General features: G+C 37.9%; 1 protein-coding gene across 3 annotated transcripts in view; it reads right to left on the reverse strand.

Moving 5' to 3' along the window:
* LOC129436729 (protein shisa-6) overlaps positions 1 to 18,758 on the reverse strand; it is a 122,907-nt gene extending 104,149 nt beyond the window's left edge. The window contains exons 1-3 of one of the 3 annotated variants that reach the window (XM_055194965.2): positions 18,657 to 18,758; positions 17,360 to 18,144; positions 4,331 to 4,485 (exon numbers count right to left, since the gene is read on the reverse strand). In XM_055194965.2, the coding sequence (XP_055050940.2) occupies positions 4,331 to 4,485; positions 17,360 to 17,904 (700 nt within the window). In that variant the 5' untranslated portion in view covers positions 17,905 to 18,144; positions 18,657 to 18,758. Of the gene's footprint in view, positions 1 to 4,330; positions 4,486 to 17,359; positions 18,145 to 18,573 lie in introns of all 3 variants that reach the window. The other 2 variants (XM_073865140.1, XM_055194966.2) reach the window with 2 other exon arrangements.
* Between the last annotated feature and the right edge of the window lie 648 nt (positions 18,759 to 19,406).

The following is a 19,406-nucleotide window of genomic DNA, read 5'->3' on the forward strand; positions in this document are numbered from 1 at the left end:
AAAGTAAGTGGTTGCAATCAATTTATTTAAGCTACATTTAAACAAAAGTTTTATATTTTATTTTACTTTACTAATCATTTTTTGTTTAAATGTAGCTTAAATAAATTGATTGCAACCACTTACCTTAAAAACATTTATAAAATTCAATGAATCGTTTTTTTTTCAGTGTAAATGGCCAATTTATGAAAAAACTGAAGCCAAAATATTATTTGCTCATTTTAAACTCTGTGTATATTTTGATAATCATGGTGAATCAGATCTCTAACAAAATTCCTTCACAAAAATGCAATTATTTCAGCTTTTTGCTAAAAATATTTTTAAAGAAAAGACACTTAAGAGGTTATAAGCAGAAAAAATAGGATGACACTTTTTTCCCCGTTTTGTTTGTTTCTTTGTTTGAAAGCAGAGGATCTGTTCTTTCATTTAATATATTTGTATGTTTACATATTATTTTAGAATGTTCCTGAAAGGCATTTTGTGAAACTTTTGTGAAAATCACAAAAAATGCTGGCGGGCAACTTTTCAAAACATGGCTGACGGGGAATGAGTTAAATTCAACAAAGAGTTTCAAACAAAAGACATGAATGATCATTGGTTAATTGGTTAATTTCTGAAATGTTATATCAGAACAGACGACTTTGGGCCAGGTTTGCACCGTAGCTGCTGACTTCTGGCACAGATCCGGCACGGTGTCATCTGCTGTCTGGTAAAGTCGGCGAATTCATTATTACTGTTAAAGCCAATGCAGAAACAAGAACTATTTTGGACTTGGTTAATGAAAGCAACCAACCAGAACACGATAACAACCACATACAGTAGCAACACCTTAACTCTTTCCCCGCCATTGACGAGTTATCTCGTCAATTAAAAGAAAACATTTGCCTAAAAAATGTCTTTCTGGAGAATTTTTATGTTAATCTGTAATACCATGATTATCCAATAGATGGCCAATTTATGAAAAAACTGAAGCCAAAACGTTATTTACTAATTTTAAACTCTGTGTATGTTTTGATAATCGTTCTGAATCTGATCTCTAACAAAATTCCTTCCCAAAAATGCTATTATTTCAATAACAAAAAATGATGGCGGGCAACTTTTTAAAACATGGCTGACGGGGAATGAGTTAAATTCAACAAAGAGTTTCAAACAAAAGACGTGAATGATCATTTGGTTAATTGGTTAATTTCTGAAATGTTATATCAGAACAGAAGAATTTGGGCCAGGTTTACACCGTAGCTGCTGACTTCGGGCACAGATCCGGCCCGGTGTCATCTGCTGTCTGGTAAAGTCAATAAATTCATTATTACTGTTAAAGCCAATGTAGAAACAAGAACTATTTTGGACTTGGTTAATGAAAGCAACCAACCAGAACACGATAACAACCACATACAGTAGCAACACCTTAACTCTTTCCCCGCCATTGACGAGTTATCTCGTCAGTTAAGAGAAAACATTTGCCTAAAAAAACGTGTTTCTGGAGAATTTTTATGTTAATCTGTAATACCATGATTATCCTAGATGGCCAATTTATGAAAAAACTGAAGCCAAAACGTTATTTACTAATTTTAAACTCTGTGTATGTTTTGATAATCGTTCTGAATCTGATCTCTAACAAAATTCCTTCACAAAAATGCTATTATCTTAGCTTTTTGCTAAAAAATTGTATTATTGAAGAAAAATACCCATGTTTAAGAGTTTATAAGCATTGAAAAAATATAGATAGGATGACACGTTTTTTTTCCTGTTTTGTTTGTTTCTTTGTTTATTTATTGTTTGTTTGAAAGCAGATGGTCTGTTCTTTCATTTGATATATTTGTATGTTTACATATTTATAGAAGAACATTTTCCTGGAAGGCATTTTGTGAAACATTTGTGAAAATCACAAAAAATGCTGGCAGGCAACTTTTAAAAAAATGGAAGGCGAGGAATGAGTTAAATTCAACAAAGAGTTTCAAACAAAAGAGATTAATTTAGCTAATTGGTTCATTTCTGACTGTTTCTAAATTCTTAAATGTTAAATCAGAACAGACGACTCTGGGCCAGATTCGCACCGTAGCTGCTGACTTTGGCACAGATCCGGCTCGGAGTCGTCTGCTGTCTGGAAAAGACTAGATTCATTCTTACTGTTAAAGCCAATACAGAAACAAGAACTATTTTTGGACTTGGTTAATGTAAACAACCAGCCAAAACACGCTAACAACCACCTACAATAGCAACACTTTAACAATCTAGCGTAGCGTGTAAACCTTAAGCAACAGCGACCATTCTGTAATACAGCAGAAGTGAGTTTATTCAGCCTTCTGAATATTGATGCCATGTGAGCCCAACACAAAAAAGAAAGAACGCTGAATGCTTGCGAGATGTGAATGTTTGAAGGGTTTGTAAAAAGTGTGTTAAGCACAATAACATGTTTTAAAGTCTGTTCGAATGAAAAATTTATTTAGATGTGATTTCAGATATGACTATGCACTGTAAAAAGTAATACCTAGATCTAACTTATAAAAAGTGAGGCAAGTGACTGCATGGGAAGTTTTAGGTTGAGTCAACTTGCAGCCTTTTTTAAGTATATTGAACACACTAACATTTCTTAATATGAATGCAATAAAATTGAGTTGAGTTAACTAATTGTACTAGTATTACTCAGTTAGATAAACCTTCTTTTCTTGGTACAGGTAGCATATTTATGGTTAGTTGTTGTTTTTTATGCCGTGAGATGAGGGCACGAAACGTTTATTCAAACAACTCACCCACTCAGTTTAGATTTGGGCACCTTCTGAACAATGGTTACTACAAAACTCAAAGAAGAAACAGAAACTCTTCCAAATATCGAAGATAAATGAACATTAAACACTAACAAGTCTTTCTTTTTAGTTAAAAACAAAACAAAAAAAGTTTCAATTCAAATTTCACTCTCCAAATGCAGTCCCATGCAAAGCATGCTGGGAACTGCAAGTCCACTGCCTAGTTAGTTGTGTTTACTAAAATAATTCATGTAGTTTTAACACAAAATTATTAAATTAATTTCTTTCTTACAAATTTAAATCGATTATAGATAATAAAATTACGTCGAATTTACTCAATAATGTGTTCATTTAGAATTAATCAATTTATTCCAATTTTTATTTTATTTTAACTCATATTTTGATTAAAAAAACAAAAATTATTTTTTTTTAATACAGTTTACTCAATTTATTTTTTTTAAATCTACTAAGGCACAGAAACACTTTTTACAGTGTGAGTTGAACAGCATGTGCTGAGCCTTTACACATGATGAAGCATGTTTCATATATCCACAAACCCACACATGTATACATAGAGACTCATTTCATCTTAAAAACCTGCAAGGGTCTTCAAAGACTATCATAGTCGCGAAAACATGGGTGATTCTCACGAAACCATTGAAACACCACGGCACTAATGATTTTAGCTTTAAAATGTGTAATATAGTAACATTAAAAAGCATCAGAATTAACACAATACTGTGTTCTACCTTGCACAATGTGTGATTTCAACATAAGAATTTATAATTGGAAATTTTATCTCATTTTCTGCTGAAATTCTCATTACCGCAATGTGTCCGGCTGTGTTTGAACATGCGTTATGTTGTAATTTAATCAAATTAACACAAAAATAAATGGATGTTTTGCTAGACTACTTTAGATGACAGAAAAAATATTTACTGAATATGCATGTATAATAATAATGAAGAAAAATTAGGAAAATGATGTGTCCATGCCTGATGTTCTCATCCTCCGCAACACTTTTTGAGAACAGTTTAAGCACACATACAGAATTTTAATAAAGTTTGATTTTGAGTGACCAAGCACATGGACCAGTTACTTCAAGATGGCTACCAGGTAAGATCATTTTTTTACAGTTAATTTGAAATATTGTCTTGTCAGAATTTTGATTATCATTACCGCAACAGATGCTTATTAAATGTTAATTTAATTAATAGAAGCATAATACTTTGATTTTAAATGCATGTGCAGAATCTCCAAATTATGTTCTTTCAGGTTTGTCATGTCATTTTGAAAATATGTCAGTGTTGATGTTTTCTGACTGTTGCGGTAATGAGATTTTTTAGGACTAATTTTTTAAATTATGTTACAAAAAGTGTTAAATGACAAGTAAAATTTTTTAAATTAATGTTCCCATTTACTCCAGACTTTGTTTTTCAATGTCTGGTGGGAAAAAAAGTAAATTTAAGCAATTTTTACATTTTCATGCTTGACATTTTTAAAACCAAGTTTTCGTGAGAATCACCCACATAATGAAGGTTTTATCATGGTGCCATACATGAAAAACAACACAACATGAGGTAACTTACCGTGATTGTTTTTGTTGTGAACAGGTGTGTAGTGGTTCTTGGACGTTCGTACAGGTGTCTCCTCTTTGGGTAATGTTTCTATTGCGGCTATGTTTTCATGCTCGTACTGAGATATGGGAATGGGTCCCTGCTGCCTCAAAATGTCCGCCAACGCTCTGAAAAACACAGGAAAGATCATTTTAATGTTCATTATATCATTATCCTAAAAACAACAGTGTCCTGTTGTTCAGCATTGGAATAAACGTTACATCCAGTTTACAGATACAAACAGATTGCACCCCAAGAGGTTTAGACAATTTCCAATAAGGGCCCCGTTTAAGGGCCAGACTGTTGGATCTTTTGTTTTCCTATGTGTGGAGGTGCTTGGCTCTGGTACAATCTCTAACACACACACACACACGCACGAGTTTAATTGCGCTTTGTGTTATAATGATCAGTCGAAGTTTGGCCTCTCAGGTTTTCGAAGCTCAGGCCTTTGGCTACAGCAACAAACAAAAGCCATTAATCAATGTGTCGTCTGCAGTATGGTGGTGTAGAAACACATCCACCCATACAAGCCTAATGGGATTCAAATTCTATTAATGTTTCTGCTCTTTGGCCCCGAGGACACGATCTCAGAATTAAGACCCAACCGCTTCATGGATTTTTCATAGTGGCAATATGAGATTCTGGAGAGATTGCATGGCCATTAAAATTATGAATCTTCCACAGTAATGCAGCTTTCTGTAATGGGGAGCGTGTGGGGGGTTATACAGGACTTCATCAAGTCAGATTTCACTGCAGAAAGAACTGTGAATTATCCATGGATTAACATGGTAAATTGAATTCAGGTAAACCGGGATACTTTTACAGTCATGTCAATGTCATAACCAAATTTACCTAAATTCACCCTACCTTTCTTAGGTGAAAAGCATGATTTGTAATTATCAATGAAAAAAAAAAAGGTTTTTGTATGTGCTCTTCCGAAGGGCGCAAATTCAAATTAAGTGTTTGGAGTGTCACGTGTGTTACTCGTGTTTTCAAAATATGTGTTTGCTGCGTCATGTGAACCATGTGCATCACGTGTTTTGTCAAAATAAGTGCCTGCTGCAAACGTGTCAAAAGAGACACTCACGTTCACAAAATACACGCATGACACTCCCTTAACAGTAAACTCTGATTACGCATGAAATGATACGAGTATCTGGCAAACACAAGCGTCTCTTTTATCATAAATCCTTTAGACGCGTCTGCAGCAGGCACTTATTTTGACAAAACGTGATGCACACACGCCAAACACATTTTGAAATTACGAACCACACACATGATGGGCTAAATACATGTTGTGACGAACTTCGCATCGTGCGCCCCCGAAAAAAGAAGTCACCGGCCGCCACTGCTTAGTTTACTTAGTTTTTCTTGTTTTCCAGTACAAACACCTAAAAATTTAATTGGGGGGGATGCTATTTCATGCATCCTGACTTATTAACACAGTTAAAGAGTTGTATTTCTCATGCTAAACAAATGCAAAGTGTCAAAACAGCAGTTGAGCATGTGACAAAGTATTTCTGGGCCAAACTCACGTCTCCTCTTTCTTACAAGTTTCAGAAAGTTTTTTTCAAACTTGGGTACCCTTTACGTATCAGTGACCCCATATTCCTTTTATGGGCACTTCTTCTGGAAAAGCACACCCATGCGTCAATTAGTGTGAGAACAACGAAGACTCTCATTGGCATTGATCCTTTGAGTAGAAGTCACAGGCATTACTTCACGCAACAGCTTTGTTTTATATCAAGACTCAACAATGTGTGTTTGTTTATCTCTGGATTTCATTGAAATAGTGGAGTTCCAACCGGGTCATAAGTCGCAGGCGGTAAGTAAAACTGCATTAAATATCTGTTTTGTTTGCAATCGGCACATAAGTGCATATCATGTAAATGACACGAACATCATAAGTTATTCAGAGATAGTGGGATAATGTTTCGCAAGTGTTGCCTGCTCGTGACTCGCCCCTCCCACTGGATGCCTCTGGGATTTCATGCTTTTCTGAAACAATCGCTAAAGCTAATCTGTTTTTTATAAACCTGATCAAACTAAAGACTCATTGGATATACGAAGGACGTAATACTACTCTATAGGTGCTCAAGATTAACATGAGATGAACAGAAACAGCGTGTGTTATGTGAGCTTAAATTTAAGAAGTAAAATGACCAGATTTACTAAACAGGGCAAATGAGTGTAACTGTGCGTTCACACCAGCCGCGGTTGAGGCGGCAAAACGCGCTATTCGCGCGTAGTTGGACCTTTTAACGTTTTGAGTTTACTCGCTTCATTCACGCGTGAAAGCCGTGCAAAAAATTCTAGTCATTCGAGACATTCCCGCAGAAATTTGTGTTATGGGAGGGGCTTCTGCGCCTCTGCTCGCTCCCTGTAATCATGTCACTACTAGAGCCAGCTCCTGATTGGTTAACGGAGCGTGAATATCCAACAAATTCAGATTTTTCAACTTGCGCATTTCTCGAAACAATGCTCAATTCAAGCAAAACGCGCCATCCATGCATTCCGCGCCATTCGCACCGCACCATCCATACGTTCCTTGCAGGATGCCTATTCACGTTTTTGCATCGACTTAACATGTAAATCACTTGCACTTGCCACCTCTTCCACGTCTGGGGTGAATGCCACATAAGAAATGCATTTTCAGAGTGCCGATGGGAGTGGAAATTTCTGCGGTAATGTACCAACAAGGTGCAGGTTAAAAAACACAGATGCAACATCTCATTTCCATAATAACCAATGCAACTTCAGACACGTTTTATTTTGTCCATTTAAAATTTGTTTTCAAAAGACATCTATATAGGTGTCCAAACACAGCCCAGTTGTCTAGGCAAAATTTGGGTTGTCAGAGAAATTTTAATAGACATCTAACTGTAGCTCAAAAATAAACCAGTAATCACTGTTGACTTACTTGATGGAATATCATAATAAGATATTTTGGCAAAAGCGACATTTCAAGTTTTTCAACGCTATTTTGTACGTATCTTTAGTAAATCCCTACGGTAGTTTTTTAACGTCAAAAAGGCATTTGCACGTACGCAAGCTCTTAGTAAATCTGGCCCTTTATGTCATTTTGTTCTGAAGAAAATGTTTCTTCATTTCAAGATTTTGTAGATATTTGCACTAGAAAACAAGACAAACAGAAATCACTGTTCACAATGCTCAATATGAACCAGCATTTACTCTAAGACCAAAGCGGTCAGCATCCATTTTTACGGCCCACTATCTGAAACCAGCGTGTGACATTGCGCCTGGTCCCACCTCAGCCTGAGGCCGTCTCTCCTCACAGGAGGAGCCTGAAATGGCGTCTTAACTGTGTCAATGTCAGCACATTCGCTCGGCCTCGCGGTCTACATCTCGCTATGCATGAGAGAGACAGAAAAGAAAGAAAGAGGTGGAGAGAGGGAGAAAGATAAAGTGACTTTGGTAGGATGTATAATTAGTCTTCCCTTCCAGGAGAAGAGGCCTTTTATAACAGAAGTTCTCCTCACGTGGGGGCGACCTGGTTTCAGTGCTCCAGTTGCCTGTGAGGTTCTCTGCGCTTTCTTCTGTCACACCACAGGACTGGGACACCTTCAGGCCCTTAAAGCCCGGACACATTAAACTACTTGAGTGGACTCTTGGAGTTTTCACACCTCATATTTATCTCATTTGTTGTTTTTTTCTGTGCGTGTACTGTAAAAGTTTGTTTCTGGTTTAAGTTAAACTTTGTCAATAGCCATTAAGCGACAGAGAATTGCAAAAGCATGTTTAAAGTGAGGCACTACAACACAATCTCATGGCAATTCGAGGTGGCTAATTCCTATGCAACTTCGTACAGCCAACTGCATAAGGTTTTGTATTGACTTGCTTTCACCCCATGATTTTGGGTTTAGGGGAGTTCTTGTAGCTTTTTGTACTATCTACTTCGTACAATCGCATATGAATAAGCCAACTAGTAAAATATGCATGAATCAGGTTGGACACTTACGATGGAGGTATGTAAAGCATAAAGCACTTAAAATACAAACTGTCTAGCATTTCTATCTCATGTGAAACTCTTAATGACCAAATTAATACTTATATAATTATATATGTATATTTTTTACTTAAACTTCACAATCAAGTAATGTGCAGTTTTTATGCATATTTATGCAAATAAAATGTATATTTATGCAAATATGTCACTTTTAGAAACCACTGCACTCAAGATGATTTGGGCATGCACAGTATCGGAGTACTCGGTGCTCATCCTTGAAGCGCTCTGTTTAGAGATATGGACGACCAATTGAATCAGTTACCTGACAGCAGAAGAATCCAGGCCACATCTGCACCGAATATGTGCCGAAGTCAGCAGCTCCGGTGCAGATCCGGCCCGGAGTAGGCTGCGATCTGGGTTTCACCATCATGTACAGTATGTAGTATTGATGGATATGGGGTCATATTATTACATAACACAATGTAATTCATCACACACAGAGTAAATATCGCTGGGATACATACAAAAAATCTTTCGTAAATGTGTGTGACACGTGCAATTTTAAAAGATAAGTAACAAAGGAAATTCAATAGTATGGTGTTAATATATTCAAGATTATGCAAATCCTAATTAAGGTCTAAGTGTTTGCTGTTTGCAAATAAATACACATCAAAACACCAGTTGGATGTAAATACATCCTCACCAAACACCCTAAAGCCTCCAGCGACACATAAACACAGTTTCTAAACAAATAAGAGGCGATTAACTTCATTAAATATCACCTATAATGGGTTTTAAAGCATATGGCTGCTTTAGTAACCCATCATCAGTGAAGGACTAAACTCACTTCAATATAGAGTTTAAATGAACCGAGATTTAACCTTCATTCAGTGCAACAAATTCACTTTTTGATGTATCTGTAAATATAAAATAGAATATCTATTTTCTATATTTATGCATGTGGCAGGCGCTTTAAACCATGGTGACTTACACATCTTCAAAGTTTTTGCTGCGCTTACGATTATTTCTCCCGCTATTGACTAGGGCTGTAATGATTAATTGTGCAATGAATGAATTTTAAGGAATTACGGTGAAATCCCGGCACATCCAAACGCCAGGGGGCGCTCTCATGCAGAAACTCCCTTTGTGCCACAGAAGAAGTAGCTTTACAATATTTATATTGCTGTTATTCAAATAGTTTCAGGTATTTTCATGGTAATAAAGAATATTTTGAATGATTTTTATTTAACGAGTGTTGCTTTTTTAAATGCACATTATAAACGACTCCGCCTCATAATGATTTAAGATTGATAAGGACTTTCTATTGATCAAAGACCTGTAGTACACGCACGAGCTGTGCATGAAACAAAGAATCACAGTCTTGCGATTCAGAATCAATTTCAGACAGGCATTTTTAATGGAACACGCAATTTAATCGTTACATCCCTACTACCGATGAGTTATCTCATCAATTAGGAGGAAACATTTCCCTGCCAATGAGGACTTTTTATGGTAATCTGTAATTATGCTATTATCTTCTAGATGGCGCACTTACCCAATTTATAAAAAAACTGCAGCAAAAACGAATTTATTTTTAACTACATGTATGCTTTGATGATTGTTCTGAATCTAATCTCTAACAAAATTAATTTACAATAACGCAATTATTTCAGCTTTTCGCTCAAAATTTTATATTTTTGAGAACAAATGAAGATAGGATGAAATGTTTTTTTTTCTTGTTTTGTTTGTTTGTTTGTTTGAAAGCAGAGGGTCTGTTCTTGATATATTTGTATGTTTATATATTTATAGAAGAACATTTTCCTCAAAGGCATTTTGTGAAACGTGAAAATCACAAAAAAATGGTGGTGGGCAACTTAAAAAAAGCTGGCGGGAAATGAGTTATACACAAAAACAGTAACGGTACATTCACACGGGACAGAAGCGTTAACGCTTGACTGAAGGCTTGTCTGAAGCGTGGCCAAACGAACAATCACAGTGGCCGCCACACATGCTCCAGTATTCAATAAACGTAATTGGCTGGCTTTGCCTAGGTTATTTGCATAAGGCGTTCTGATTGGTTGATGCACGCGTTGCCGCTTGAAATGTTGAGAAATGTTAATTTCTGCCGCTAGCAACAGCAGTGACGCGGCGCTGACAGATCCACAATTTAGTTCGGCAATGCTTGACGTCACCCATTCAAAGTGAATGGGAAGCGTTAACGCTTACGCCCCGTGTGAACGGAGCGTAATTGTGTGTTTACAGCGTCAAAGTGGCCGGAAGTCATTCATCTAATTTTTCACGTGCTTGCAGAGAATGGTTTACTAAAACTAAGTTACCGGGTTGATCTTTTTCACATTTTCTAGATTATAGCAGTTAAACATTGAAAAAGTCATCCCATGGCCCCTTTAAGTGTCCAAACACAGCCCAGTTGTCTAGACAAAATTTGGGTTGTCAGAGAAATTTAAATAGACATCTAACTGTAGCTCAAAGATAAATGAAATAAAACCTTGTAATCACTGTTGACTTTACTTACATGATTGAATATCATTAATTTTCAATAAGAGCCAGTGAGGAGCTCCGGCGAGCAGCAGTGCGGCGCTTCATGAACGGTGTGAGTGTCAAAGAGAGTTGAAATCAGCTCAACTTTATGGTACTGAGCTATGACGCGGCTCGCCGGCAACCAATCGAAAGGCAAAAATGTTTGCCGGCAACCAATCGGAATGCGAAAACCTCTGCTTGAGAGGAGTTCAGAGAATGCATTCAAGCATAAGAGCGTCCACTACACTTTTTCTATAGCGCTGTTGGCAGGGCAGCCACAGCGTTTTTTACCCTCTTGCCGGTGTCTGTGTGAATGCACAGTAAGTGTCCCTGTATAGCTTAGTGGTAAAGCATTGCATTAGCGGCGCAAAACATCATGGTTCAAATACACATACTGATATATGATGCACTTTAAGTATCTTTGGATAAAAGCATCTGCCAAATGCGTAAATGTTAATGCATCCTACTGAGATGAATATCGGCAAAAGTATATGAAAAATATTGAGCTGTAGAGTTATAAGCGTGTTTAATCATTTATTTACACAGTGTTTGTGCACTGAAATCTGACAGAGTGATCAGTCTGGCTCATCTCTTACGTCAGCGAGTGTTCAGATTGCATCGGACCGTGTACCTGAAGAGTCGGATCAATATGCACTGCTCAGATCACCCGTGGAGGCTTACAGATCTCTCTCTCTCTCTCTCTCTCTCTCTCTCTCTCTCTCACTGAAGGTCACCAGTGAATCTGCATTAAACCTCTCTTTCACCTCTCAGCTACAGGAGACCTCAGATGATCCCGAAAGAAGCGCAGTGTTATTCATAAAATGGCTTTTAAATACTTTATGACGCAAGTTTAGTCATGCATGCCTGCAGATTCAAAGTATAAGCTGTCAACTGTCTGCATCATTGGCACAGCAGCTCCATGCCATCCGATTGGTCAGAGGAAAATTATTTTGACCGGACACAAAAGGCATTTGTGTTTAAGTTTCCCCTGTTGCTCTTACTACAGCTGTGACTGTGCTCCAGGATCAGAAATGAATCATTTTATGATTTTATACAGCGAGGCTGTTGAATGCTTTATTCTGATTGGTTGAAAAATGTTGAGTGGTTATGCATTATTTTTCGATAAACGCACACCTGACCTGTCAAATGGCTTAAAATAACTCCAAGAGCAATGTCTGTGGAAACGATGGTATAGGAGGAATAATTGACTTCGGTCTTTTGAATAATTTATAAATAATGCACACCCACAGTGTAACAGCTTCGCGTCGTGCCGCATTACCACCTCGAATGTGCATTATTTCCGAATAATTCAAATTATTCCTCAAGAAGTTTATGCTGAGTGCAGAGTAAGAGACACCAACTAAAATAACAACTGCTAAGGAAGATAAAGAGAAGTCGGTTTAGGCTTCCAGCACTGTTGCATTAGCCATCGCGGCCGTGGGGTTTTGACAGATTTATTTTAGTTCAAACAAAAAATAAAAGTCATTTACTTATCTCTTAGGGCTTGAGTGTTTGATGTTAAATAGCCAATAAAGTTATCTAGAGAGCATTGTGGCCTGATACTGTATATACTGTACTGGATGTCATACAATTTCATAATAGTGAATGATAAGCAACAGAGCATCTGTTGCACATCACATAACATTTACTTGAAATTCACAAAGATGTGAATGACAAACACTGCAAGCCCAGCCGTTGGGTTAAATTAACCCAGAAAATTTTTATAGTTGATCCAACAATGGGTTAAAACAACCCAAGGGGCTGATGTCGTCCCTTTTGACCCAAATAACCCAGCATTTTTAGACTGCATATTTTATGTGATTGCAATTAACAGAAATGTTTTTGATAATTTTAGTTTTAGTTAAGGATAATATAACCCTGCTATATAGCCAGTGGCGTAGCGTCTGGGCATGTCGGGTATGCACATGCAAATGGGCCCGGGCCAATAGGGGGCCTGGCCCTGGGCATGCCCCAGCTTTTAATTAAAAATATTTTTTAATTAAATTTTTATTTGTGGCTGCAATAAATATATTTTTGTATGCATATCATGTGTATTGATTTCTTATTTCTCTGTCATTTCTTGTCGTTTATTTCATTTTTTTGCACTCCGCGGCTGCCGTAGACTACTACTCCATCGTTTTTTTTTTTTATATGACGCATCGTCGTGCCAAAAAATAAAGAAAACTCAGTGTGATAGGTTAATATAGCGGCTATCTACATGAACATTAAGGATGGACAAATATAAACATAAAAGTGGGGCCTTATAGAGAAAAGAGAAGGCGGAGAAGTTAGTCACGAGTCAAAAACTACCCAAAACATTTCTGTTTTATTATTTATTTAAATCTACCCTTTAAAGTAAAGTAAAAATATTTGACTACAGTACCTAATTAAAAGCATATGTTGTTAAAGGAATAGTCTACTCATTTTCAATATTAAAATATGTTATTACCTTAACTAAGAATTGTTGATACATCCCTCTATCATCTGTGTGCGTGCACGTAAGCGCTGGAGCGCGCTGCGACGCTAAGATAGCATTTAGCTTAGCCCCATTCATTCAATGGTACCATTTAGAGATAAAGTTAGAAGTGACCAAACACATCAACGTTTTTCCTATTTAAGACGAGTAGTTATACGAGCAAGTTTGGTGGTACAAAATAAAACGTAGCGCTTTTCTAAGCGGATTTAAAAGAGGAACTATATTTTATGGCGTAATAGCACTTTTGGGAGTACTTCGACTCGCCTGAAAAGTCCGCTCCCCTTCTCACTCTCATAATGGGAGAGGAAGGGTGTTACTGCGCCGAGTCGAAGTACTCCCAAAAGTGCTATTACGCCATAAAATATAGTTACTCTTTTAAATCCGCTTAGAAAAGCGCTATGTTTTATTTTGTACCACCAAACTTGCTCGTATAACTACTCGTCTTAAATAGGAAAAACGTTGATGTGTTTGGTCACTTCTAACTTTATCTCTAAATGGTTCCATTGAATGAATGGGGCTAAGCTAAATGCTATCGTAGCGTCGCAGCGCGCTCCAGCGCTTACGTGCACACACACAGATGATAGAGGGATGATTCAACAGTTCTTAGTTAAGGTAATAACATATTTTAATATTGAAAATGAGTAGACTATTCCTTTAACAGACCTGCACGCCACAGTTAACATTAGGTTGGGGGGGGCTTTGGCTTAAGGGGGCCCGTAATTTTTTTTTTGCATATGGGCCCGGGACTGACTTGCTACGCCACTGTATATAGTGCTTTTCAAAACACGTTGCTTACAAAATACCACCATTACCCTTTACTGTCATTATATTTTTACTGTCAGAAAGAACGGCACAAAAGCTGTCACTGTGTATCCAAGATACATATCAGTACCTCAAAGATACATATCTAAATTGTTTTTAAAGTGTACCATCCCAGTTTTGGTCAGATCACTTTCTTTCTCTCATATTTCCGGACTGATCGTTTCGGTTTAGGACTTTAATTTGATGTCCTCTCAAACAGGCAGTTGATTCCCCAGCTATTTCGGCAGGTGTCTGAGCACCATCAATATTTCAACAATGACAGACAGCACACTGAGACGCAGCAGGGGATTCTGGGTAGCTGAGAGATGGCGAGTCATCACACGGGGCGATCTGATCAGACAACATCATTGATGCTTGTCAACACACGATCCCGATCATGTCATTAGTGTGAGACGTTTAGTCTGCATTAAAAATCAAACACGCTTCACAATCCAGCACTGTAATGAAGAGGGAACGCTTACTTTGATGAAGCTTTATGACCCAATTCAGTCAATAGTTTTGAGAGTTTGAGACAAACAGAAAATCTGTCCAAAATGCTTAAAGAAGTATTTAAGTGCATGGGTAAATTAAAGGAAATTATATTTTGCATAAATAAAGACTATTCAGATTTTTTTTAATGCAATACATTTGTAATTTCATTGAGCTTTGTAATTGTCATTAGAATAATGCAAAAAAGTGTTATGGCACAGACTTTAATTTCTGTTTGCCAAATAATCTTTTATCATTTGATGTTAGGGTGCAACAAAATATTCACCTGAAAAGTGTCAAAAGCTAGATAACATTACAAATATGTCTAAGACTTTAAAACAATGACTGCATCTCATAAATTACAATTGAATAATGTTTCATCCAACACTTTAGTTGGTTTTTATCATTAGACACTAGTCTGCTTAGACCTCAAATAACCACAAACTACTTTTGACAAAAACTGCTCTGTCGTCTCTGTAATCGATTTATAATAAATCAGATCAAGAGCAGCACACGGAGTCATATCTCATCTCTCATTGGCTGACGTCGCATCTTAAGTTCATTCATCTTTTCCCAAACCAGTAGTAAAATATGCAAAAACCTCATACACATCTCATGTCTACGCTCTTTAAACACACATTTATCCAACAATACACATCAGCTCGTGGGTAAACACAAAATATAGCCTATTTAAAGGTGCAGTGTGTAAATTTTATTGCATCTAGTGTTGAGGTTGCAAATCGCAACCAACCTTTCGGTCCACCGTTCACCAAAACGCATAGAGAAGCTACTGTAGCAATCGTCGGAAACAACTTAGTAAAAACGTTTGTCCGTTAAGGGCTTCTGTAGAAACATGGCAGCACAAAATAAGGGGACCCTCGGTGTATGTGGATAAAAACGTCTCATTCTAAGGTAATAAAAACATAACAGTTAATTAAGTAAGGTCTTTATACACCACTGATACTATAGTAATGTATTTTACATTGCATTTCTGTCAAGAGATCCTTATAAAAGTTACACACTGCACCTTTAACTGTATTTTGGTGCAAATTGCAACCCTGTACACACATTTTAAATGATCTTTTAAAATGTTAAAATAAATGCTCTGGAACATTCTGTACATTCACAGCTCATAGACTCAAACTCAGCCGGCGTCTCTGAATTGCAGGACAGCTCATGAACAGCAAGATTAGATGTGACGGAGATAACATGCCGCAAAACCTTCTGAAAAATCTGCTGTATTGATCTTTAATAAATATATAAGAAACTTTCTGATGTTTGCTCTTGACACTGAAGGTGCTTTGAACATGTAAATCAAATTTTTAGGGTGTCCAAATGTAAAACTATATACATTTGATAAGTGTCCTGCTCTGTAAAATTGTGACCGTGTTGTAAAGCTATACAGAAATGTCTTCCTCCTTTTTGCTATAATCATGAGCACATCGACCTTTAGAAACGGAAACATCGATTGGTCATCACAAATCCAATGAGCTTTATTGTAAGCTCCGATCACATGCTTTAATGGACTGACTCAAAGAGCAACACTTTTTAACACTGCACATAGGAGCAGCTTCCCCTAACTGGCTGAAGGAGCTGTGATGTCAGAATGACATCACTGTTAACATGAGAAGAATCCATTGGACACAAATCGAGTCAATTAAGAACACAAAATCAACTTGGCTGTCACATTTTGACCAAGGGGCGCTTTCTAAAATTTCTCCTTTCTTTGACATTGACAAACCGATGCGCTACAAATTTGTGACTTATTGACAAACAGCATCGTGAAGACCCAGATCGGCTCCGCTGTGACAGATATCAGCTGACCTCTATCTCAACATCACGCTAATGAAATCCAGAATCAATCCCTCCTAGACGCACATGAGTCCTAGATTTAATACAGTACGCAATTTACTATTAATAATCCATCTAAGCCCAGAAGCAAGCATTTATTTTCTGATCAAGATTCTAGATTCAAGCTTTGATTTACAGTATAATGTATGCACTATATGTTTGTGTATTATATGTACAATAGCTGAATCTCACAAAACAGAGGATAATAATAATAGTTCACCCAAAGACAGTGTCCATTTCCTTTATGCAAAATATTATATCACATTTTCATCTTTAGAATTTGGGTAAAACTCTGTAGGTTGAGATATTACCATATCCTTCAATACGGCACAATTACTGTATGTTACTGCAGGAGGACTGACTGTTGAATCTCAACAACATTTCAATCTTTTGGTTACCAGAAACATTAAGCTTTGCAACTTTAGCTGTGCAATTATGGCTCACCAATGCATAGCAGATTGACAAAAATACTGCAGACTTGGAATGGTTATGAGGAGCACAATCTCCTCAGAAATCATATGTGCTCATGGTTATTATTCAATATGACTGAATCAATGTGGCCACAAAAGTTATGCTTTAAAAAGTCCTATTTAGGTAGAAATATGTATGGTTGCTTGGTACCATTATGCATATTTGAGGTGCTACATCTATACGCTTTGAGTGCAAATGTGTACTTTTAAAAAAGTTACCACCCCAGTGACAACTGTTTTACACTTTTGAAAGTGTAAGGTATAAACTGCATATGATTTATTACAGTGTACATCCCTTAATTTGTCACCACCTTTACGCAAGAATCTAAAACCAAATATCGATTGTGCTCCCTCTAGTGATACATTAGCTTGCCAAAAAGTGTTTTTCCAAAGACTACCGTTTGGCTTACCTATGGACATTCATCTCTTGAGGCGGTCGGATGGCTTTATCATAGGCCACTTTGGCAGAAATTCCCAGAATAATGATGAGAGTGATGACCCCGCAGGTGATGTAGACGGTGGTGTTGGTCTGGTCCAGCGCGGGGTCGTACGTGTCCCCGGTGGGCGCAGGCGACGGCGGCTGGGTCTTGATCCAGTCTGGCGTGTTGTAGTTGGTACAGACTCTCTGATCCAGTCGCTTGGCTTTGACGGGACAACAGAAGCGCAGAAAGCAACTCCCGCAGCAGTACCGATGGTCCGTGTTGTTGCAGGCGAACTCTTTATCGTACTGACCGCTCACGTCGTAGTAACCGAGACACATGTCGTGATCGCCGGCTATGGGCGCGAGGACTTGCGTGACCCGTCGCGGTGGAGCCGTCGGTGCCGCGGTGCTGTTGACCTCTTTTACTTTCGGGGGTCTCTTTGGAGCGGGTTTGCTCCTCTTTGCCGTGGATGCGCTCAGGACGCACAAGGGGTCCAGATAGACCAACAGAAGCAGCAGATGTCGGATCTCCATGACTTCAGCTAAGTGTTTCTCTTCTGCTTTTGCGATGTCTTCAGACCGACACCGAGCCGATGGCTGAGCGTCCACGTCCACGGGGCATCATTTCCACAGTCCTCATCTCTTACGCTCTTATTCATTCAAGACGCAAGCCGCGCGATACCCATTTTACGCGTCGTGTTTTCACGAGTGGATGAAGTGATTAGGTTCACAAGGTGTATGAGCTAACACTTCTTACTCACAGATGTGTGAAGTCTGAAAGAGGAAAGTCAGTGAAATTATCAAAAACTGTACAGAGAGAAACAGCGCCCACATTTCAGCACCACGGACAGCGCGCGGCCGCTTTCAATTAGCAACAAACGCGCGCCCTGGTGGATTAGCATACATTTAAAAAACACATTTAAAATTAACGATACAAAAATTAAAGAAAACATTTGTTTGTCTGCGGGATTACTGAGAAAACACTCCGCAAACAAGCATAAAGTCGATGGCAATGGAAAAAAACACTTAAATGAAAAACGCACAAATACGCACGAACCTGAACACGCACATCATTTTAGCCTGAAATGTTACTATATAAAAAGTTATGTCCGTCTGTATTATCTGTCAATTATACACAAAACTCTGGCATTGAATAAGCTTACCGCGTAATTCATTGGATGTCTAAAAGAATGTGAATTTTACCTTTTACACACATCGTAAATCGTAGTAAATCGTCCACATAGCATCGTCACACATGAAATAAAATCTTAATCTCGTAATGTTACCTCTCAAATTGCACATCCATCCGCACAGAAGTCAAAAAGTGGAGTTGCAGAAATGAACATCACAGTGCGCTCGACAACGGGACGCCCGTTACTGCGCTTCTGAACAGAACTGAGCAGAGAGAGAGAGAGAGAGAGAGAGAGAGAGAGAGAGAGAGAGAGAAAGAAAGAGAGAGAGAGAGACTGCCCCCCTCCTCTCTCTCTCTCTTTCTCTCTCTCCTCTCTCATTGAGCTGTTTTACTTTTACACATCACCAGTAAGCCAGGTAATTACAAACCCGTCTCGGGTTAACGCACGCATGCTCATACCTGCAGGCTTCACTACACAACCTACAAGATTCTCAACAACTGCATTAGTGTCACGGACAGACATTTACCACACAAACACCACACAAATCACAGGGGCTTTTGCAATGAAAGCACCACACGTGCCTAAAGCAAGGTCTACTAAGGTCACATCAACACTAGACCTGTCATCTTATATACACACACTGTAAAACACAGCACAGCGAAGTGCAAACAATGCTTAATGTAACAGGATCCTGGGATATTTCCAGGTTAAATATGAGGGCAAGTTGCAGTACTCATGTTCCCACATCATGTTTGTTTCTCTAATAGTGCAGCTCAATATTATTTAGTATAGAGAGAGTGTAAATAACCAATGACCAACAATTGCATGGTTGATAAAATTTCCCCAAGGGTGCCATAACCCTGTCCTTAAAATCTGATTGGTTGATACGAATGTTGTTTTAAT

Source organism: Misgurnus anguillicaudatus, unplaced genomic scaffold (assembly GCF_027580225.2).
Source record: "Misgurnus anguillicaudatus unplaced genomic scaffold, ASM2758022v2 HiC_scaffold_29, whole genome shotgun sequence".
Taxonomy (NCBI): Eukaryota; Metazoa; Chordata; class Actinopteri; order Cypriniformes; family Cobitidae; genus Misgurnus; species Misgurnus anguillicaudatus.